The following is a 22,927-nucleotide window of genomic DNA, read 5'->3' as shown; positions in this document are numbered from 1 at the left end:
GAAGAATGTGCAACACATGCCTGCGCACGTCGTCGCTTCATCCTTAGGTCCCTCTTAAGCGTCCGCGTTTTCAATGTTCCACGCCTTGACAGGGTCCGACACAGTTTCATTCTTCCGCAACCCTGAAAAGAAGTCTGCATGGGACGTTTGGAATGTCTTTCCCAAGTTGACCCCAGTTTTATGCGCTTTAAAGGCTTCACCAGAGATCATCACGGAAGAATCACTTGCTGTCTTGGAAAAGTTTGTAGTACTTCTCTCTGACCGAACAAGTAGTCTATTGAAAGTCAACGAAGCACGCCAGGAGCTATTCTCCAGGAAATCAAAGGAATTTGTCGGCATACCGCCAACTAAAGCAGCGCTTGAGCAGCACATCAGACGAGCAGTACTTCAGGGAGCTCATACTTGGGGCCAAACCCTTTTGTGCCAGCCCGCACTTCCTATCCCTGCAGACGGGAGGGCAGCGTCAAGGACGTCGCTAGTAACCGTATTGGACGACTCTTAACTTAAGCAAAAGACACTGCTATGAACTTACCCACTGTGGATGTAAAACTGCATTCAGTGGGAGATGCAAGTGTATGCATTTAAGGAGCAAGGATGGCACAGTCGGTTAGTGCGCGGCCTTGATGCAAGAGGTCTTGAGTTCGATTCCCGGATCTCGCATCCTTGTTTCAACTTTTTTCCTTTCAGTGTACCTTAAGTAGCTTTAATACCCGTAAGACAGAGCGCTGATGGAGAGGGGGGGAATCAAATGAGCGCAGCATTGACCTCAGATTTGTCAGTTTAATTACTGTTACGAGTTATTAAAGTTAAATATGGTCGCTTTACTTTACTGAAGGCTAATCTGGTGTGCACCGGCTTCTGCAAATGTTACGGAAATTGCCAACAGCAATAGTTAAAGAACACTCGAGTGAGAAAGTATATATATATATGCAGTGTCATATAAAGCCTATTGCAAGATATGGAAGCCTCGAATTTGTACAAAGATGATAGGTTTTGAGCCCTAGAAGCAAAACATGAAAAAACATGATTGATATGTTTTGTGTTAGGTATCAACTGACGCAAAAAGAAAGCCTTAATCATCTATGTAGCAGAACAAATTGGGCGCATATGATTGTTTCAATCATCGTTATAAAGCCCATCGCACAATATATAAGCCTCAGAATTGCATTTGAGGGATACTTTTTTAGTTCAAGAAGCAAAAGTATTGTTAGTCGTTTTTGTGTTAGATATGAACTGACATTAAAAAGTTCTAAGGAAAGTCCATACTTGCATTTTCATTTCTCTATATCGGTCTAAAGAATGAGAAAACATGCCAAATTGATAAGTCTTCAAGTTTCACTTCATTGCCAGATGGCTTTTACAGTTATGCATAGTGTGTGCATGTTAGGAGTTTGCGTTTTACATTTTTGACAAAACATTTAAACAAAAAACCTAATCCACTGCAATTATGTTCCATAAAACATTGAAAAATCGTGTAAACAAAATTTCACCAAAGGGCACCCAAGCCAGATTTTAAAAAACCGTTATAAGTAGTCACGTGACCGCCTCAAAAGCTTAAAGTTTATCAAAATTTACAACAAATTATTAGTTTTGTCATAACAGATGGTTATTTTCCTAAAACTCTTTCATTTAAGGCGTTTTTCATTTTTAGCCTCGCTTCCATGCTAGCAAAATTGGGGCATGCACAGATCTGGACTCCAGAGCTTAATTCGGCTTGGCCCTAAATCAGAAAATATTTCCCTGAGGGCCCTTAGTAATCTGTGAAAGTCTCATGTTTGTATCACTAATTTGAACAATTTTGGTCGATAACAGCTGGACTACTAACACTGTCATTGGGGAAATTTCCTAATCAGTAGAAGTTGGATCTGTCCTGTTCACAAAATGAAGACCCCACTCTGGCCAAGAGTTACCGTTCAATTTCATTATTATGTATTACCTTTAAATGCGTAGAAAAATGTGTTTGACCTTCAATTTGGCTATGGAGACTTCTTTCACCAAGTGAAGGTAAAAGGAATGCGAACTCAATCAAGTTCCTCATGCAAAACAAAATTACTTGAAATGTTTTTTAATCGAAGCCTGTCCAAGTGAGGTATAAAACGCTTATAAAACTCTTTTTTATTACCTTTCGAATAGTCGGGTGGAGGTTGATGGGGCAAGGCGGTGGGGAGGGGGGGGGGGGGAGCACTTACATATAAATGGACGGGGGTGCTCGTCGTACCTTTTAGGAGTAAAAAAAGCGGTTTTAGTACCTTTTAGGGTGTTCAGCCTCAAAAGGTCCACAGCGGGAGCTTTAACGGTACTCTTTAGGGTATTGAGCCGAAAAATCATGACAGGAGACATTTGATAATTAACAATTCTTAATTTTGTCTAATTTTGTCTTAGGCCGGTGTGAAGAAAAATTATGCCACGCCCACAAGACAGGATCTTGGTACCTCTCAGAGTTCTTTTCAAAATTCCGACGAGCACCCCCGTCCTTTGTATATGGGAGTCCATTCCTTCCCCCCCCCCCCCCCCCCCCGTATGCATTAATATCATTACACGGTAGAAAAACCTTAAATAACAATGACCACAACGAGGTTTTCTGAGCCCGCGAGACTGAGCACCCCCATCAAACCATTGTTTTAACAAAAACCGCTGGTCAGCAACCTGCTTCTGATCATTGCTGTATAAAGGTCTTCCAACACGGTATTCCTCAGTAGCTTAGCAAAGCGATGCAGAGTGGAACAGCCTCTGACCACCAGCATTGCGTCAATGGTATTACCAGCTGGCAGCTTTCACAGCCAAGCTCTCTCAGATTGGCAGAATCGATTAATCAATTTATATTGTCCATACCTTTATACGCAATACGCAATAGGAGACCTCCACGCACTGCCTCACTGCTCACCCGCGCGTAGCATCTCACTTAAATTGCCTTATTTCTTTTCCGAAAATTTTCCGTAACTTCGAATAATATAGGGATGTAAATAAGTTTACTGATTCCAACATGGCGGTGTTGCTAAAGCATTGACAACTTGTGAAACCTAACAGTCTGTAAAGCGCTTTCTATCAGTATTTTGACGTCCGTTATTTCTGTTGTTTATTAGTTATTTTAATCAGCGAGATGCTCATTTCTTACTCTTGTCTGGGTTTAATTATGGACTTAATAATCTCTTCACGTTCACAGCATAGCAATCACATAACAATGAATGGACTGTTCATCAGGAAGCATCCATGCATCACAAGAGGCATAGTACTAGCGTGACGTGTGTCTCAGCTGAAAGTTTAGTGCACCCTTCACGCTGCTAAGTATCGGCTTGACGGACACAAAAGAGGAAGCGAAATATCGAAACTATTTCTAAATTCCCTATCAAGACGAAGATGTCTTCCCCAGAAAACTGGCAAACAAAGAGGCCCACAATCCGAGAACGAACCATGTTTATGCTAAACAACGATCTTTTCAGCGATGTGAAGTTTGTGGTCCGTAAATCTGACAGCGATGGCGAAAGTGAAAGTAAGCAAGTTATTCCAGCTCACAAGTTTGTGTTGTCGATTAGTAGTCCTGTGTTTGAAGCCATGTTTTACGGTGAGCTAGCGGAAACTAGTGGCTGCATTGAACTGCCTGACTGTGAATACAACAGTCTGCTGGAGTTGTTTCGTTTCATGTACAGCGATGAAGTGAATTTAAGCGGAAGCAATGTTATGGAGGTCTTTTATTTGGCGAAGAAATACATGGTGCCTTCACTGGTCGATAAATGCAGCGAATATGTGCAAAATAATTTACAGCCATCAAATGTCCTCAGCATCCTTCCATTGGCTGAAAAGTACGACGACAAAGACTTGGCAGATCGATGTTCGAAAGTGATCGCAATACAGTCGACAGACGTCGCGCCGTCCGATGGATTTGCGACAATTCAACGCTCCTTCCTTGAGGAAATCATCTCAAGAGACACTCTTACCATGAAAGAGATCGACCTGTTTAAAGCTGTTCACTTGTGTGCGACAAAGCAATGCAAAATGCAAGGCTCAGAAGCGAATGGTGAAGCAAAAAGAGGGATTCTTGTGTAAGCAGTAGTTAAAAAAATCCGCTTTCCCATGATGAAAGAACAAGAATTTGCAACCGTTGTCCTTGACGCAAACATCCTTACTCAAGACGAAGTAGTCAACCTCGTTAAGTTCTTCAATTCAGCATTGGGGGCCACCCCAGTGGCATTTCCAGAGACAAAGCGGTCATCTTTATCCCCTGTGTTTCGCACTTGTGATAGATTTGGTAACGTAAGTGAGGGTTGGGGTTACGGATCAGGGGCAAAAGACTGGCTTATTTTTAGCGTGAATAACAACATTAAGTTGCATGGAATGTGTTTATTTGGCAGTATGAACAACGAATATCACGTTAAATTAAAGATCAAGGATCTTTACACCCATTTCACTGTTAAAACCAAGACGGATAGCTTTAGGTCACAGCAAATGGAATGCAAATTTGGTATTTACTTTGGGTTTGAAATTGTTTTTGACACGCCACTTGATGTAAAGGAAAACACTGATTATAAAATCGAAGCACTAATCTCTGGGCCCTCTTCTGGCCAGGGATTCAACGGCCTTTCTTTGGTTGACGTGTCTGGCGTGCAGTTTACATTTAAGAAAAGTACACAGAACGGTAACGGAACAAGTCCTTCCAATGGTCAATTTCCCCGATTTATGTTTTCTTTGTAAGATTTTTTAAAATTGCTTGTTCCGCTACATCTGACAGTCATAAAACAGCGTTTTCAAACTGTCAATCAGAGGTAAAAATGTACACAATTTCCACGAGTCTTACCCTAAAAGTAATACATGAAATTCTCAGACTTGTGACACATTGTGACGAGTATAGAAAGTACCATGAATGATTATGCATCACATTATTCGACCTGTATATTAAAACCCACAACTTGCTCCTAAAAAGCCTACGAGAGGGCTAGGTGGGTAAAATAAGGCAAGTACTGACAATTAATTTTTAAAAAAATTGTTCAAAGATGTTGAAGTTAAGGTGCTAAATCAGACGACCTTGCCATTTTTCAGGCCAAGTACTGTAGATTTTTTGACATTCAATTCATGTCTGCACAAAATAATCTTTCACAAGAAATTTGAATTTCTTCAAAGTTATTCTGAATTCTTTCTCTAGCTGCTATTGGAGGTGATTATATCCTTCATAAATCACAATCAATTAGTTTAAATCATCCGTTTATTTCGCCGAAGCGTTCACAGCTATCGCCAATTCACTCATAGCTTGTACACAAGTTGGGTAGTTGCTTTTTCTAGAACCTATACTTATGTTGCCAATCACGTCAGGGGCGGATCCAGGATTTTTTCTTAAGAGGGGGTGCACCACTAAGGAATGGCGTAGCTGACTTGTGACTTCTTTTTTGGCAGAATGGCAGTTGTCATAGAAAAACCGCAGGTCATGTCAGGGGAGGTTGCGCATCCACTGCACCGTCCCCCAGATCCGCCCGTGCACGTCTTGTATTACAAGCACAGTTATCCACTAAATGGATTTCCTATCTTGGTTTGTTCAATGAAGAATTCCCTAATTCCTTATCTTGTAAGATAATAAACCTGCCTAGATGTACTGAGCTTCAAGCGAGATAAGTTAAAGGCATAAATAAAATTCATTGAGCTTCAACTTATTAACTTGATCAGTGTTCCAACTATTACTGAGCTTCGTTGCCGTGCAATAAATTTGAACATTAAGAGCAGAATGCTTTGTCAAAGCGTTCTATTACTCTGTTATGATTCAGATGTTTTTGCTCTCTAATTGTAAAATTTGTCCCACAGAAAAAAGTCGCTTGAAGCATTCTGGTCTTGGTAGACACCATTATTCGAAAACCTAATATGTCCAATCAGTTTTCGAGGAACATTACCTCGTGTCAAGCTAAAACACCCACGATATTTTGTATCTGCGACGGCTTTAAAGCGCTTTCATTCACAACATTGTAGGCATATGTTTGTGAAGCCAAACTGAATATGGCTTCGCAAGCATATGCCTAATTGTTGTATTTGTCAAGGTCTGACAGTGTCTAGTCGAGATGCGAGTTAAATGTCCTATGACAGGGCTAACCCAAAGCTTAGCCTAACTCTCTTGCTGATAATTTAGGTACTTTAAGCGACTTCAGGACACAAAGGATAGTCTGTCCAACTGTCCAATTCTTGATTCCTTATAAAATCTTTCCACCCTCCCCTGGGCACCTTCCTTAACAATATCAAACCGTGTAATCATTTGTGACTTGTGTAGTGATCCTCGTTGACTAAGAAGCCTGCGAGGGGCGAAATCTGACCTGATGACGTCAGAGTTTTCTTTAGTCGCTGACTCGGTTCGCTCGAGGTCATGCAAGACTATCATCAACGTGAACAACGCTGTGTATACCCAGGTATCTCCACCACTTCAATAATAAAAAAGGCGGAATAACTTAATGAAACTGAAAAATACAACGCCGATAATAGAGATAGAAGGTGGAACTGTGAATTTGAAAAGTTTTCCGTTGAACATGATCCAGCAATAAAGCCAATAAAAGGGTTATTCGCTCTTTACTGAGACCAAATTCGGTGTAAAAAGTCTAGACCAACAAAACTACTCGGCTATTGACCCATAGCCCTTGGCGTGCTACGGGTTTAATTATTAAACTGAACCGTTAAGTACGTTGCCAACCACGAAATTGAGAAATGGCTCAAATCGCGTCGGATTGCAATAAGATTATGCTTTTTAATTGAGATGTTTTTCAAATACTTATCTTCTGAAGCCTTTTATCGGGATTCTCATACAAAACCTTATATTTGTGTCCGCCATGCTCACATTTCCATCAGTAGGGCTAACGCTCACATCAAGGTTCATATGGGGTACAAAACTAACACTTCACATCACACTCCAATCAGTTTAGTCTTTCAAATATAAGTGCTTCACGGTCAACGTTTCCAAAAACGTAATCCTTCCTTGTACTTGTACATGCTCATTGCCGTGACTTTAACATCTTCACTCCCACGGCCTGCTCTCGTCTGACCTTGTAGCTCAGTCGGTAGACTGAGCAGCGGTGATCTAGCCCGAAGGTTGTGGGTTCAATTCCCACCCTGGTCGGACTTTTCTCTGTCCTTGTGTGGGCCCATTTCCATTAGTAGGGCTAACGCTCACATGGTTTATATGTAGTACAAAACTAGCACTTCACATTACACTCCAATCAGTTAAGCATGCTCACACTGAGCTTGGGGCATCTGTGGTGAGGACCGGGGAAACATTTGAATGGCTCCTAGTGCAGCCAGAATATAATTTCTAATCAAACCAAATCTGTTTTTATTCCAACCTTAGTAAAGTGTTTCAGTTGACAGAGTTTCAGGCAAAATTATTTTGATGCAAAACTGATTGGGTGGTTTTTTGTTGAGACAGCCTCTTAAATATTAATTTATGAATTGAGTTCGGCACGGCAGTAGCCATGCCGAGCCAGTGCCGTGTAGCACGACAGACTGTCGTATCGAACTAAATTTAAGTTGCCGCACTCAGTGGTTTCAAACGTCGCACTACTTCCGTCCGTGCCAACGTCAAATTAACTCCTGACTACTTCGACACGGCGGTCGTGCGAAGATTGAATCTGGCTTTAGTCTCCGGAACTTGGTAAATGTATTTTACGTGTTTCATCGGCCAGTAGTTATTTTAATCTGCGTGATGCTCATTCCTGGCTCTTTTCTGCGTTGATGGAGTAAGCACATGGAAATTCACAGCGGAGCGATCACAGAACAATTAATGGGTTATTCAATCAGGAAGTATGAAGCATCCATGCATCACAACAAAGGGAACCGTTGTGTGACGTATGTTTCATAAGTTGAAATTTATGTATTGCCGTCACGCTGCTGAGCATCTGCTTGACTGACTGACAACCGAGGAAGCGAATTATCGTGAATCTTCTAAATTGCGTGTCAACACGAAGATGTCTGCCCGAGAAAACTGGCAACCAAAGAGGCCCACAATCCGAGAAAGAACCATGTTTATGCTGAACAACGATCTTTTCAGTGATGTGAAGTTTGTGGTTCGTAAATCTGACAGCGATGGGAAATTTGAAAGTAAACAAGTTGTTCCAGCTCACAAGTTTGTGCTGTCGATTAGTAGTCCTGTGTTTGAAGCCATGTTTTACGGTGAGCTAGCGGAAACTAGTGGCTCCATTGAATTGCCTGACTGCGAATTCAACAGTCTGTTGGAGTTGTTTCGTTTCATGTACAGCGATGAAGTGAATTTAAGCGAAAGTAATGTTATGGAGGTGTTTTATTTGGCGAAGAAATACATGGTGCCTTCCCTGGTTGATGAATGCAGCAAGTATCTGCAAAATCATTTAGATGCGTCAAATGTTTTGAACATTCTTCCAATGGCTGAAAAGTACGAGGAAAAGGTATTGGTAGATAGATGCTGGGAAGTTGTCGACACACAGTCCGAAGCAATGGTGACGTCAGATGGATTTGGGACAATTCAACGCTCCTTCCTTGAAGCAATTGTCTCAAGAGACACTCTTACCATGAAAGAGATCGACCTCTTTAAAGCTGTTGACCTGTGGGCAACAAAGCAGTGCGAAAAGCAAGGCTTAGAAGCAAATGGAGAAGCAAAAAGAGGGATTCTTGGAGAAGCACTAGTTAAAAAAATCCGCTTTCCCTTGATGAACCAACAAGAATTTGCAACCGATGTGCTAGATGCAAAGATTCTTACCCCAGACGAAGTGATTAACCTCGTAAAGTTCTTCAATTCAGCATTAGTGGACGTCCCAGTAGGATTTCCAGAGAGAAAACGGTCAAGGTTACCCCTTTCGCTTTGCACTTGCGATAGATTTATCCTGTTCGATAAAAGTCAGTGTTGGCTTTACAGGGGGGCAAAGGATCTTCTTATTTTCACCGTGAACAAAAACATAAAGTTGCATGGACTGCGTTTGTTTGGCAGTGTGAACAACAACTATAGCGTTGAATTGGTGATCGAGGATCTTGTCAGTCGAGCCATCGTTAAAGCAAAAACGGGAATTTTTAAGTCGCAGTCTATGCAATGCAACGGTGCTCTTTACTTTGGGTTCGAAATTCTTTTTGATACGCCTCTTGATGTAAAGAAAAACACCGATTATCTAATCGAGGCAAAAATCTCTGGACCACCGTCTGGCAAAGGATACAACGGACGCTGTATGGAAGAGGTGTCTGGCGTGGTGTTTACCTTCAAAAGTTGTGAGGGGCCCTCAAATGGAACCGGTCCTTCCCGTGGTCAATTTCCTCAATTCCAGATTTCTTTGTAAGTTTTATGAACAAGATTGCTTAGACGGCTAGATTTGTTAATCATAAAACAGCCTTTTCAAACTATGCACTTGTAAGAAAAAATACCTATGCATTGGCTAAAAATAAGCTAACTAAATCTTCAGACAACGGTCACAATTTATCAACAAAGGGTTTCTTCGCCCTAGATTTAGACTTGTAATGGACATTTTTGTTCCATGTGAATGCGTTCCTGCAAAACGTTCCAAAAAAAATTGAGAATTTCCTTTAACTGGAAGAAAAGTACATGAAATGTGCTTAATCGATTATGACAAAGGAACAGTCATTCTGAGGTCATGAAAAACAGACACTCAATCGAAGTCAAATCAATTCCCTTTCACACAGGTTTCAGGGACGCTAAGCTGGCTTTAAAAATTTAGGGATCTGAGACAGCCATTTATCCACGGGGCTAGCTTGAGGCGAGCATTGACATTATACCAGAGCTGACCTTACATTAAATAAATAAGAAAGCGTTTAAATCAGAAGACCCTGTCATTTTTTAAAAAGACTTTTTCCGACATTCAATGTCGTAAACAAAGTAAATCAGTTGTAGTGTTCTTAAACTTTTACCAGAAATCGATTTTTTGAACCTATTTTCTTTTCCTTTGTAATATTTTCTTATTATACCGTTCAGGTGTGATCCCAGTGGCAATTGTAGTTCGTTAGTACTATAGTGTATCTAAAAGGTAGTAATGCTGCGGAACATTCAGTTTCTACTAATTCATGTACACTTTTTAAAAATAATAATCTTGTTTTTCTGGCCTAGGCTGAATTCATATACTTATTTTCTGCCATTTTATCCTGAAAATATTCTTGGATTATTCTATATGTTTCAACACTGGAAGAGAAATTTCCTATCTCCGCTCGGCCATGTAACATCCTCTATTTACTACCAAGACTAGGGTGTCGAAATGTTTTCTTTTTCAAGTTTGCCTGACGATAGATTAGCGACCCTTATGGGTTAACATTGTCACAGTTATCCTGCTATTTTCAAGTCCTTGATCATGAAACATATGAAAAAGCCCAGGCCCCGGTTGTCCGAAGGGTGGATAGTGCTATCCACTGGATAATTCAATTGATTTTGCTATTGTTTATTCGCTGGATATTGATTTATCGGGTGGATAGCGTTATACACCTTTTGAACAACCGAGGCCAGCTCTTAAAATAAGCAGCTCACAGTTTTATATAGAAATTGCACTAACGGGTCCAAGAGACGCGCCCCGGACAAGTCTTTCATTTGTTTTTAACATACAAAGAGCTCACTTACACCCAAAAAAACCTCGACGGAAATTTTCAAAGCTTACAAGAAACGAATGTGAGAATGATGTAAACACATGAGAAATGAAATGATGGTATAACCAACTGGGATCTCGGAAAAAATCCGAGCCCCAGATGGGATTCGAACCCACGACCCTCCGTGATCTAGTCGGATGCTCTAACCACTGAGCTACTGGAGACTCTATGGCGAGCAAGGGTGAAATGTGGGTATTGACTCGAGATGCATCACGCAGCTACAGAGTCAAATGACTGACAGCATGGCTCATAACTGCATCGCGCAGTCACCTTTCAAAGCATATCTGAGATGCGGCCAACCAACCACCCAAGTGAGCGAATGTGAGAATGATGTAAACACATGAGAAATGAAATGATGGTATAACCAACTGGGGTCTCGGAAAAAATCCGAGCCCCAGATGGGATTCGAACCCACGACCCTCCGTGATCTAGTCGGATGCTCTAACCACTGAGCTACTGGAGACTCTATGGCGAGCAAGGGTGAAATGTGGGTATTGACTCGAGATGCATCACGCAGCTACAGAGTCAAATGACTGACAGCATGGCTCATAACTGCATCGCGCAGTCACCTTTCAAAGCATATCTGAGATGCGGCCAACCAACCACCCAAGTGAGCGAATGTGAGAATGATGTAAACACATGAGAAATGAAATCCGACTAGATCACGGAGGGTCGAATCCCATCTGGGGCTCGGATTTTTTCCGAGATCCCAGTTGGTTATACCATCATTTCATTTCTCATGTGTTTACATCATTCTCACATTCGCTCACTTAGGTGGTTGGTTGGCCGCATCTCAGATATGCTTTAAAGGTGACTGCGCGATGCAGTTATGAGCCATGCTGTCAGTCATTTGACTCTGTAGCTGCGTGATGCAGCTCGAGTCAATACCCACATTTCACCCTTGCTCGCCATAGAGTCTCCAGTAGCTCAGTGGTTAGAGCATCCGACTAGATCACGGAGGGTCGTGGGTTCGAATCCCATCTGGGGCTCGGATTTTTTCCGAGATCCCAGTTGGTTATACCATCATTTCATTTCTCATGTGTTTACATCATTCTCACATTCGCTCACTTGGGTGGTTGGTTGGCCGCATCTCAGATATGCTTTGAAAGGTGACTGCGCGATGCAGTTATGAGCCATGCTGTCAGTCATTTGACTCTGTAGCTGCGTGATGCATCTCGAGTCAATACCCACATTTCACCCTTGCTCGCCATAGAGTCTCCAGTAGCTCAGTGGTTAGAGCATCCGACTAGATCACGGAGGGTCGTGGGTTCGAATCCCATCTGGGGCTCGGATTTTTTCCGAGATCCCAGTTGGTTGTACCATCATTTCATTTCTCATGTGCTTACAAGAAACGCATCTCAGATCTTAACTCAGTCACTGTGGTCAAGGATCGCGTGGCGAAGAATCTCAGTGGGTGCGTCGTCAGCAAATCAAGGGCAAAGTGCTCTGGCCTGGGTTGCTCAAAGCATGGTCAGCGCTAACCAGCCTTAAATACCATGGAAACCTAGAAGATTTTATACCTCTTATCCAAAGGTTAGCGCTAACAAGTCTTCCAGCAACCGGGCCCCTGGTGTCTAGATAACAAGAAGAAAAGCAACGTTCAAATCGACGTCACCACTAGCTCCTATTTAAATTCGTTAAATTGTTGCACTTAGGTCTTTGTCATGAGTTTGTGTACCTCAATTGATGGCAGCAATTTTGTATTAACCGACGAATATCAGAGAATTCTAGCAATACTGTCAAATATTGTTGAATCTGCTGACAAATTGTATGGCTTATAAATTATACCCCTCTAAATTCAATATTCTGAATATGCATATTGCGTTACTCCGACTTTTTGGTCGTGGATACCGATGCGTATTCTCTATTTTCGAATTCCCCATAATACACTTTGTTTGCCCCGCAAATTTTGCATAAACTATTGTTTTCAAATGCTCTTGGGGACACTGCTTATTCCCAAGAGCATTTGAAAACAATGGTTTATGCAAAATTTGGGGTGCAAACAAAGTGTATTATGGGAAATTCGAAAATAGAGAATAAAGGACTATCGCTAGCTAGAGGTCAGAATATGCAAATTTGTCACTCAATCAGATGTAAACTAATCTATAAGTCAACGACCTTGAATATCGATTTTTTCAAGATTGCTAATTGTCACTCACTCATTTGAATTGAAATCGATATGGCATCGATCAATATCGATTTTCCGACGTTTCACTTTCCGAAGTAATGCAGCAACGCAATACGTTGAAATAAATCTTGGACTTTTCTTCGTTTCGACGGGATTGATACTCGTCGCAATCAGCATGTGTTACCGAGCCATTGCTCAGTGGAAGGGTAGTTGCCAAAGTGCGGGGCCGGGGCCGGGGCCGGGGCCGGGGTCGGGGTGTCTTTCCTTTTCGAAATTTTTTTGTTTCAATTTTTGTTGTTCAATTCTCCGGTACTGTTAATTTGAGAATAACCGGCATCTGTCCTTCATTTATGGTGGAAAAAACATTTTTTAAAAATAAGGAACCTACGGGACTTCGTTTTTCTATGTTTTAAAATCGAAGTTGGTTTTTGCGAGCATCTGAGTTCGTCTTTCCGAAAATTCGTAAAACTCGGAGTTTGTTTTTCGAAATTGAAGAGAATTTCCGTAATTGGAGTTTATGGAATATACGCTAACACTGAAGACTCGATGAGCTCCACACTTAAAAACATGTTTAAATTGCATTGTAATGTTCACTTCGGAAAAAAAACAACAACAGAATAACAGTTCCAAGATGGTCCTCACACAGTCACGCAACGTTCTAATTTGCTTGTTTGTTTGCCTTGTTTTCAATGTTGTCGCCTGACTTTGCTACAAACGGTTTGCAGTAAACTCAGACTCGCACAGGAACTTGCTAGCAATTCTCTTAGGACGTCAAGGGATCGAATCCAATCTTATGATAACACAACAACATTGACAACAATTTTGCGAAAACAAGAAAATGAGACTTAATTTCGAAAAACAAGATAAGAGCTTCCGGGTGTTCCTTAATTGTTTGAATAATTTCCACCATAAATGAAGGAAAGATGCCAAATATTCGAAAGTAACACTACAGGAGAACAACGACAAAAAATTGAAAAAAAAAAAAAATTGTAAAAAAAGGACACCCCGACCCCGGTCCCGGCCCCGCGTTTTGGCTATTACTCCCATAGTTAATACTGCTCTTTGTTTTGTTATATTATTATTTCATCATTCGGTTGGTTATATTCAATACAGTAAACATTCGCATTCAGGTTTCAGGCTGATCATGTTCTTATTTAAGGGGTGCTTAGTAAGAAATCACTCAAAAAGCGTTCTTAAAATGTTCTTACAATTAGTTTCACAAATACTTCAAAATGTACATTACTAGAGGTTTAACTGACATACAAGCCTATTTAAAATAGTAGTAGTAGTAGTAGTAGTAGTAGTAGTAGTAGTAGTAGTAGTAGTAGTAGTAGTAGTAGTAGTAGTAGTAGTAGTAGTAGTAGAAAAACAAGAAGAAGAAGCTTTACTACAGATAATATTATTTACAAAAAAATACTATCCACTAAATTCAAAAATTAAGTCATATATACATACATGCATAAACTATAAAATAAGAATTAAGAAATCAATTAAGAATTACGAAGAGCAAAGCTCCTGTATCTATCATATAACAAAAAGCTGAGGTCATGTTTACATACACGATTTTTAAAACTAGCTAACGATGTGACTGATCTGTCTGCAGTTGTCAGTTTGTTCCACAATTTGGGTCCTAAATGGCGCAAGGAATGTTTGCCATAAGTTACGTTGTTATACCTGGAAATTGAAACTGAGTCGGACTGTCTTAAATTATAGGAAGAGTTATGTTCCTGAAAGACGTTACAGATGTTCAAAGAACTTAGGTTGTGTTTGACTTTTTACACCAAAATGCATATATCTTGTAAACGTCTATTTAGTAGCGTTAAGGTAACTTTCTACAGCAAACGTTCATAGGTGAAGTGTTTGTCTTCGTATACAGCACTTATGCCTCTTTCTTGTGCTCTCTCCAATCTACGACTATCACTAGATTAGCTAAAGGCTGTAAGACTAGACTAGCTAAAGAGGTCAATTTATTCTTTCCTAGTTAAATGGTTATCCTCTGTTACTTCATAAGCTTTTAACAACCTCATAGAAAGTTTAAAGGAGCCGAAATCGCCGGTTGGCAATTATTTTCACCTGGCTCTTTTGCATCAACTAAATACAGCATGATCCGTTCCAGATTTCGTGAAAGGTTGAACGTTTTGGAAAGAATTCTTGTTTTTACTTATCGCAAACTAAGGTATTCGTAGCTGTTTACATGGTTGAAGACCCTTCAGATATTTGAAAATGACCTGGTGTATCCTGTCAATGATAACGCATTCTTTTAAAATAAAAATCAAACACGAATTCAGTCATTATTTCCTAACAAGATCAGAAAACAACTGATCGCAACAGAACTCCCATTTTGTAAGCAATGTATCCACGACTTCTTCATAGTTCTCCTTATATTTCTTATTGCAGGGATATCGCTTGCTCCAATACCAACCCTTCTTACACCCTACGTTATCTCATTGAGTCATTAATTGGGGCTAATCGTATGCGTCCTGGTCTTTTTCTGTCATACATATAGCTTTCCTTTGTGGCTTGTTGCTTTTACTTACGGCTCGGTGATATTTAACAGAAATGCGAGACAATTAAGCGACAACGGATCTCAACTACTTAAAAAGTTCCTGCTACGCTAAGTTTTTCGTTGTCGAGTAGAGCGAAAACTCCTTTAGCTATCCCGGAAGAGTATCCGTTCTGCTTGTTGGATTAGCTGAAGCAAGCATATGAAAGATCTTGAAAGTGAGGCTACACCCATCCCTAGCTTCTGATAAATAAATGTGATTGACTCACTGGATTTTCGACAAAAACTCTTCGTCTGCGTGTCGGGCAAGATCTTTCAAAGAAAATCATGGCAACTCTGAATTATCCTCTACTTTTAGTGTTAGTGGTCCAATTCATTATCACTGTCAAGGCCTTTCTCCCTCGTAGTTACTTAACTGTGGAAAATTCATCATCGCTTGATCATGCGGTAATAACAAAGCAAGGATTTTTTAAACCGCTATTGCAGTTTTTACTGGCCAATCCACAATATTTGAAGGACGAACAAATGGTGGGTTCTCTTGGACAAATCCAAATGTCTGATCCTCCAAAAGCTTTGCAGGCCATGATTGAGACCATTTCGCCCCAGATGAAGTTCCTTGCTGCCTTAAACGAAATTCAGAGCGCCAATGTGGAGGTGGATTCTTTTCCATTGAACAAGTCAGCTTCTGCGCATTTCGATGCTGAACAATTCAAAGAGGGCTCTGAACGCATCATCAAGTTGCGCCAAGAGCTTATAACATCTCTCCTGAATGGTGAAAAACTGCAGCACGCTCGGAACCTTGCCGGCATTGCTCTACACACATTACAAGATTTTTACAGTCATTCCAACTGGATAGAACTCGGTCACAGGGAGGTTTACGACGTTTTAGTTCAACCCGGAAGTGAAATCCCGTCGAAGTTCATCGCCGGGCCAATGGAGGCGACGTGCAAGAGCTGCAGTTTGGAATTGGGCTTGTGCAAGAACAACTTGGATACCTTCAAACTAACAAGTGGCTATCGCTCAGGGCAGGATATTGAAAAGCCAAAGAATGTTGGAAAATGTAGTCATGGAGGAAAATTGGATGAAAGTCGGTTGGAACCAGCTGTAGGCGGAATCAACAAAGATTCTGCATCTTATATCGAGTCACCACATGCAAAGTAAGAAAAGGAAGAAACAAAGGATTGTCAGCTTTTAAATTTTATCGCACACCTTTCCGAACTTTTAACTAATATGTAATGCACGCGAAGATGAAAAATATCAACTGACGTTACTCGGGTGTGAGATAAAGAGGGAAAGGTTAGGCCTATAGTTAAAAGGTAACGACCATTTCTCGAACGTGTTTTGAATTACAAAACATCAGAATTTCAATATAACCCAAACGTGACAAAAACAAAACCGTTTCGCTGAGGCGGATCTACGTTGGCTTAATCAAACTGCCTCAAAACTTGGAAACCGGAAGAAAACAATCAGATCGCGGCAATATTAGCGACAAACTCCCTTAGAACCTTGCTAAACGACATTTATAATAGACTCTGTCATGTGTTTTCTTCACTGAACACAGAAAAAATCCACCCGTTTGATATTTCAGACTTTCTGGTGTAAAAGGCCAAATAGTGTACAAATCAGAATACTCGATCAACCAAGGAAGACGTGTCAATGGGACGAAATACAGACTTTGGCCCTGTACATCATTTTCCTTCTTAGACAAAATGACAAACAGGATGACTCGACGCATACCGACTCTTGAAAGGGAAAACTGGCTGCTTGTCCGTCGGCTGGAAACATAGCTAAAAATCTGACCTTTCTCAAAAGGAATAATGCTCACAGCTGGTCGCTGTTCCTACTGTTCCCAGAGGGTGGCCACGAGTGTGATAGCCCCGAAATTTTTAGCGTGATCCCTTAGGTGCGGGATTCGTGATTGGACATAGCAGCGTGATGCGTAATCTATTATTTCACAAACGCGTGACGCGTGATTTACCCTGTAGATTTCCGTGATAGGTCAAGTTTCTTTGACATGATTTGTGAAACTAGACGGACAGACATTTCAAATTGGTAGCCGTAAGACCATTTTCTGGTCGCATGGTCCTTCTAGTTCAAACAGCTCTCTTTTCCAGTCTCCTACCGTTATCGAAAACGTGTAATTGTATACTGGAATGGTCGTAAATTTTCGTCTTATTTCAAAGCAATTACTAAAAATGCTAGAATTCCTTGGGCATTTAGTTAAGCATAAAATGGTGCAGGCCAGTACACTTACTGTTAAAGCTACTTTTCAATACGTTCTTCCGCAAGCAGCGCAACCGATCGCCTACCCAAACTCAACTGTAGCTTTGGTCATGAATTATAAGTTACGCCTCACTCGAATAAATTTACTGAAAAAGTTGATGTGCGATCTAAGACATCTAATTGACGAAAAAGAATGCTTGATACAGTATACGCTAATTCATTCAATGGATTTCTGGTTACTGCAGTTGAGCCTCGTTTACATGTACGTGATGCGTGATGGCTTAAGTTTTTTTCCTTTGTGCGGAGTGGGTGGGTGAGTATATCAAGGACTTGTAATTCTTTTCTTATCAAAGCATACCGGCCTAGATAGTCGTTTTACCTGTTGACCAGGCATAAGGTATAAATAAGAGTCCATTACCCAAGAGTAATTAAGAATCTAGTATCAAGTTTGTCCCCATCAGCGTCAGTGTTATTTAAAACCATGTTTTGCGGGAAAATAAAGAATAGACCAAATGTTGTACCCAATTCAAATCTCCCGGGGTTATGATTCTTTGTGCATTTTATTTGCATCAAATTATAGCATTCACATTTAAATGATGTGGAAATACCTGGAACAAAACGTTTTATTCCCAAAGGATTTGAATTGAGTACAACATCGAGTTAGGCGATTTGGTCTATTGTTTGCTTCACTGCAAAATTTGGTTTTTAAAAAAAACTGTTTTCTCCCGCTGATTGGGATAAGGTCAATGGATAAATCTCGGTGTATAGCTGTTTTTTATGGTAATAACATGTGATTGTATCTAAATGGAAGAAAGGGAAGCTTCCGCTGAAAGCTGGAAGCTTCCCCTTCTCCCCTTCTCTTCTTCTCTGCGAGACCATATTAAAAATCACTGTTCCTCTTTTCTCTGTAGCCTTCATAACATCGCTGCTGATCTCGCAATCGAGGCCTCAAGTTTGTTCGTGACTGGCATTCGAGAAGCAGTCGGAGATGTTATTTTTGCTAAATTCTTAAACATGAACTCAGCGAGAAGCTTGGCGCTTGTCATAGATGTATCAGGAAGCATGAGTGGTGAGTTTTAGTCCCTCAATCTAGTCTAAGAAAGTCTAACTTTCAATCGCAATGAATAGGACGTTTTCAACCAACCTCTAGAGACACCAATAACAATAGAGAAATGTACGACGTCCGGGTGACGAACAAACGAAGCTAATGAGAGATCTTTTGTTTTCGTTCACCAACATGGCGGCGATGACGTCACCTGAAAACCTCCTATACAGGTTTGTTTAAGTAATTCGGACCAGACGTTGCCGCGATTTCAAAGAAAAGATCACATGTTTACAAAAAAACACTCCTTAGTGCATCCAGGAGCGCATGAATAGGACTTGCCTCTCCCATACAAGCCCTATGAGTCAACCTTTGCTGGTATCTTTCTATTTTTAGAACGCCACGAGTTCTTCGGCTCTGTACACACTGTTTAGAATGGCCAATCAGAATAAAGTTATTGTGGAATAAAAACAAAAATAGAAAAAACAATGTATGCAAATTGTGCAAATTGATGTAAATTGTTGTAAATGTGAGTCCCCTGCTGAAGGATTAGTTCTAAAAATAGAAAGATACGCGCAAAGGTTGACTCAAGGATATAATGCATTGGGAGGCTCCTAGTCATTGGCTCCAGGTGCATCTTATTATGTGTGGTTGATCTTTTCCTTTTTTTTTCTATACGCGAGTGTTCATGTTTCCATTTTTAGTGTTAACGCTTACTGACTACTATTTAATCAACCATAGTTAAGGACAAGAAATGTATCTTAATGTCGAGGGGCGACTCGGGATACTTCTGCGAAAAAAAATTCGCAGGACTCGAACCAGTCCTACAACCTTCCGATTACCAGCTCGGATGCTCTATAACTGATCTATTAAAGTTGTCAAATGACTCCAAAAGGAAACTCTTCTTCCAACAACATATAAGACATGTTATATTAGACTTGAAGCAAACCCCTTTTCTCTCCCCTTCCACACCAGTCCATAGGACCCGCTCGAAGTCTATGCTATCACACATTTATCCCAAATCCTATCTTTTGAGAAGCTGGTTGAGATGAGGGTATATACACGTTTTCCAACATCATAATTTTCTTGTTCGTGGAAGATCCCGTTATCCCAAGGAATAACACGAGTGCGCTGCCCATATACCCACCGTAAATGATGCTTCTTCTTTTTTTAAGAAAATTCTGTTGTTAATGTTATCCCGCGGCATTTCCATTGTTCTCTCGGGTGTACGGTGGGGTTCTGAATATACTTCTTGGTGACCCCTTTCGGCGTCGCCTATTTTTGATGAGAAATTGCAATGGAAACAGTCATGCCTGAAATAAAACGACTAATGAACTTGACAAGAAAAGGAAGGGAACAAAATAAACTGTATGGAATGCAACTGCCTTATTTTTAGCTTTTCCGTATTTTCGTATTTACTATAGAGTTTTTAGTGCATTTTTGTCTTTTCTTGTTTGTTTCTGAACTGTATTAGATGAAATCAATGAAGTGAAGAGAATATCCATCAATTTCGTAAAAGACACGTTAAAAGAGAAGGGAATCTCCTTTACCTACATTCTCGTGCCGTTTAGCGATCCAGGTGAGTGGTTTTTCTTTTCTCTTGCATCACAAAAGCTTTATGTTGCCACATTAATTTACAGGAAAATGTCGTTCATTCTGTCGAGGAGATAACCCTCCAAATAGTCAGCTCACAACTCGTTTGATTCGTTTTCCTGTCTCACGTTCCAGCAATGTAACACCACAGTTTCCCAAGTAATAACATGGATGACAAATCACTCCTTAATTTTGGCGCTAAATTTCGGTGTTAATTTATCATTCACATGTGAAATTACAATGTTGCCATGGCAACTTTTTCGTAAGATGCCAAAATGGCATCTTATGAACTCAATTTGTCACCAATGATATTAATAGCTAATCAAATTATTTTAGACAAAACGTGCGTGAAATTATTCCATAATCGTTTCACTCGTCACCATTTGATTACCCATACAAACTAGCCCCCACATTAATTTACAGACTGCACTGCCATTGTTTCATTCACTGTAATTATCAAAGCAAAGGAAAAACACAGTTAAATTATGCACAGCCTTCGAAGTGCCTCCAGTCCACTGGGTTATGCATTGCTGATCAGGGCGAAACAGTTGTCCATGGCTGGTCATAGCTGCCACCGCCGGCTTAAAATGACTGGGCCTAAGAGCAAGGTATAGTGTATTCTTTTAATAACTTTCCTTGGGTACGTTACAGAGGTGGGTCCAGTAACAGTGACGAATGATGCTCAAGAAGTAATTGACGCAGTTAACAACTTAGCAGCAAATGGAGGTGGAGACTGCCCTGAGCTAGGAATGGCTGGTCTTTACCAGGCCTTGCTCCGATGCCTTCCTGAGTCTGTCATCGTCTTCTTTTCCGATGCCGACTCCAAAGACGAACACCGTAAAAACGAAGTCTCGTCCCTGGCGAAGGAAAAGAAAGTCAAGCTCCTTTTCCGGTTAACTGGTAAGTGTGCAAGACGTAAGAAGCGTCATGCTCATCAGACAGCGGTTCTCGAAGGCAATCAGCGAACAAGAAGAAGTTTGCAAGGTCAAGCTTTGTACCAGGATCTCGCGACCCAGACAGGGGGGCAAGTTCTTTTAACCAGCAAAGAAAGTGTGGCTGATGTTGTCAAGCTGATTGATCCCGGAAGTCCGACTAACTCGTCCTTTGATCTTAAAGAAGTCGAGTTATTAAACGTGGAGGAGAGGAGGGGTCAGCACTTTAGTGGAAAGACGTATTTCATAGATATTGATAGCACGTTGGAAAGACTGGTTCTCGTATTGTCAGCTGCTAGCTCGCCAAACATGGAATTGAAGAGTGAAAAAGGTATTTTTAGTTTCCAATCAAAAAGCCAAAACACTGGCTATTAAATTGAAAACAGGGAAGGACTCGAAGACATACAAGGACTAGCTAGGTTATTTTGAAATGAAAATGAGACCCTGACGTCGGATGAGGTATCTGAAGAAAGCGGCTCAAAAAAGTTGTCTTTGCAATTACGATTGCGTGCAATCAGTGACAGGTTTGCTCACATCTTCACGCGTTTTTATCTCCGCTTAGGACTCGAGTCCAACTCCTTTTCCGTTGCTCGAAAAACGGCAGCCCTTAAGCAAACAAGCAACAATAACTTCAAGGCGGTTATTTGTATTACTCGAATAAAGGAAGTGCTGAGTCCTAAAATGATAAAACATCCAAGCCTTTTCAACAAACAAAAAATGCCGAGCGGAAGAGAACAAGTTCCCCCTTCCCACCCCACTCCACCCCAATTGCAATAGGCTCTACCAATGCAAATAGCTCTCGACAGCAGCCACAATGCCGGGTATATTGGTTTTGTGTTTTGCTTCTTCTTCTTTTTTTTTTTTCAGGAAAACCCACTTTCCTGAAAAAAGTCCTGTCTTCATCAAATAAACTTCTCATATACGAAGTAACTAACTTAATTAGCGGCTCACTAAAGATCTTAGTTTCGTGCAATGGTCCCTATACCCTGCAAGCATCGGGGTCCAGTCCCCTCGACTTTACTTACCAACTGTTGGACGTAGAGGACTTGGAACGGGGAGCCACAAGGCGAGTTGTTGGAAATCCTCTAAGAGGTAAGACAAACAATGCACTTTTTCTTTCAAGGCAAATACGTATCAAGAGTTTTCAGAGTATTAATCAATCAGAAAGGAAAATAAAAACCTTGAACTTGACGTTTCGTATGCTTTAACAGACATTTCGGATCAGAAAGTAATTTTGACAGCTATTTGGGTTTTTTGTTTTTGGACATCATGCCCTCTCGCCCCGTCATATGACAATGACGCAGGAATGTTAGACCATTGGACGGGTGAACGCGGAGGTTAGCCTCTAATCAGGCAATTGTATCGACTCTCTTTTGAGGTGTCGACGCTTCTCAGTTCTATCATAGATCGATGTGCATTTTACATATTAACACCATGTTCAATAGCCTCTTAACAGGGTGTAGCAATTTAACAAGATTATAAGGACTTGTGTACGACTAGTTTCTACTTAAAGATGAAATAAATATCTTATATTGCAATTTCCCCTCCCCACTCCTTCAAAACAATTTTGAGACATGACTGCCATGGCCTGAAAAGGAGAGAGCGCATTTGCTGGCCTCTTAGGAGGTTATGGTAAGGATAAAAATTGATGATGTCTTTAACCTTTTTTTTTTCCGTGCCCAATTGTAGGTTCGCAATGCGTATAAAGATTTAAAGGAGCGTAACAGTTGCTTCTTTAAATTACACGAAAGTAACATATGTACTTTTGATTCGTAATCATCTAAATCGTCCTAATGTTTTTATTTGGTTGTATTAGGTCAGACATTGCTGCTTACGATGGATTTCGTTGGTAAAGGTATTGAACAAGTGATCAGTTTAACACTCCTAGGCATAAACGGAACAGACCTCGAAACATTCAGCATCACCGAAGGACGAGG

The 22,927-nt window shown here is 40.7% G+C and overlaps 2 protein-coding genes and 1 pseudogene across 2 annotated transcripts in view; all 3 read left to right on the top strand.

The window, feature by feature from the left end:
* Nucleotides 1–2,530: 2,530 nt before the first annotated feature.
* Nucleotides 2,531–5,710, top strand: LOC138052197 (BTB/POZ domain-containing protein 2-like; annotated as a pseudogene).
* Nucleotides 5,711–7,851: 2,141 nt separating this feature from the next.
* On the top strand, nucleotides 7,852–9,758 carry LOC138052208 (BTB/POZ domain-containing protein 6-like). Its single transcript, XM_068898589.1, has one exon. It carries the CDS (start codon nucleotides 7,926–7,928, stop codon nucleotides 9,258–9,260), a length of 1,335 nt encoding a protein of 444 aa, XP_068754690.1. The 5' UTR covers nucleotides 7,852–7,925; the 3' UTR covers nucleotides 9,261–9,758.
* Nucleotides 9,759–15,495: 5,737 nt separating this feature from the next.
* LOC138051042 (von Willebrand factor A domain-containing protein 7-like) overlaps nucleotides 15,496–22,927 on the top strand; it is a 15,088-nt gene continuing 7,656 nt past the window's right edge. Inside the window, exons 1-6 of the mRNA XM_068897220.1 lie at nucleotides 15,496–16,357; nucleotides 18,335–18,492; nucleotides 19,940–20,044; nucleotides 20,710–21,321; nucleotides 21,858–22,082; nucleotides 22,807–22,927. The exon at nucleotides 22,807–22,927 is cut by the window's right edge and continues 460 nt beyond it. Of these exons, the coding sequence (XP_068753321.1) occupies nucleotides 15,528–16,357; nucleotides 18,335–18,492; nucleotides 19,940–20,044; nucleotides 20,710–21,321; nucleotides 21,858–22,082; nucleotides 22,807–22,927 (2,051 nt within the window). The 5' untranslated portion in view covers nucleotides 15,496–15,527. The remainder of the gene's footprint in view (nucleotides 16,358–18,334; nucleotides 18,493–19,939; nucleotides 20,045–20,709; nucleotides 21,322–21,857; nucleotides 22,083–22,806) is intronic.

Source organism: Montipora capricornis, chromosome 6, assembly GCF_036669925.1.
Source record: "Montipora capricornis isolate CH-2021 chromosome 6, ASM3666992v2, whole genome shotgun sequence".
In the NCBI taxonomy this organism is placed as follows: Eukaryota; Metazoa; Cnidaria; class Anthozoa; order Scleractinia; family Acroporidae; genus Montipora; species Montipora capricornis.
This window is presented reverse-complemented; position numbering and strand designations above follow the sequence as displayed.

What these genes read in the sequence shown, in the direction of transcription:
- LOC138052208 (XM_068898589.1), top strand. Translation starts at nt 7,926, where the DNA reads ATGTCTGCCCGAGAAAACTGGCAACCAAAGAGGCCCACAATCCGAGAA.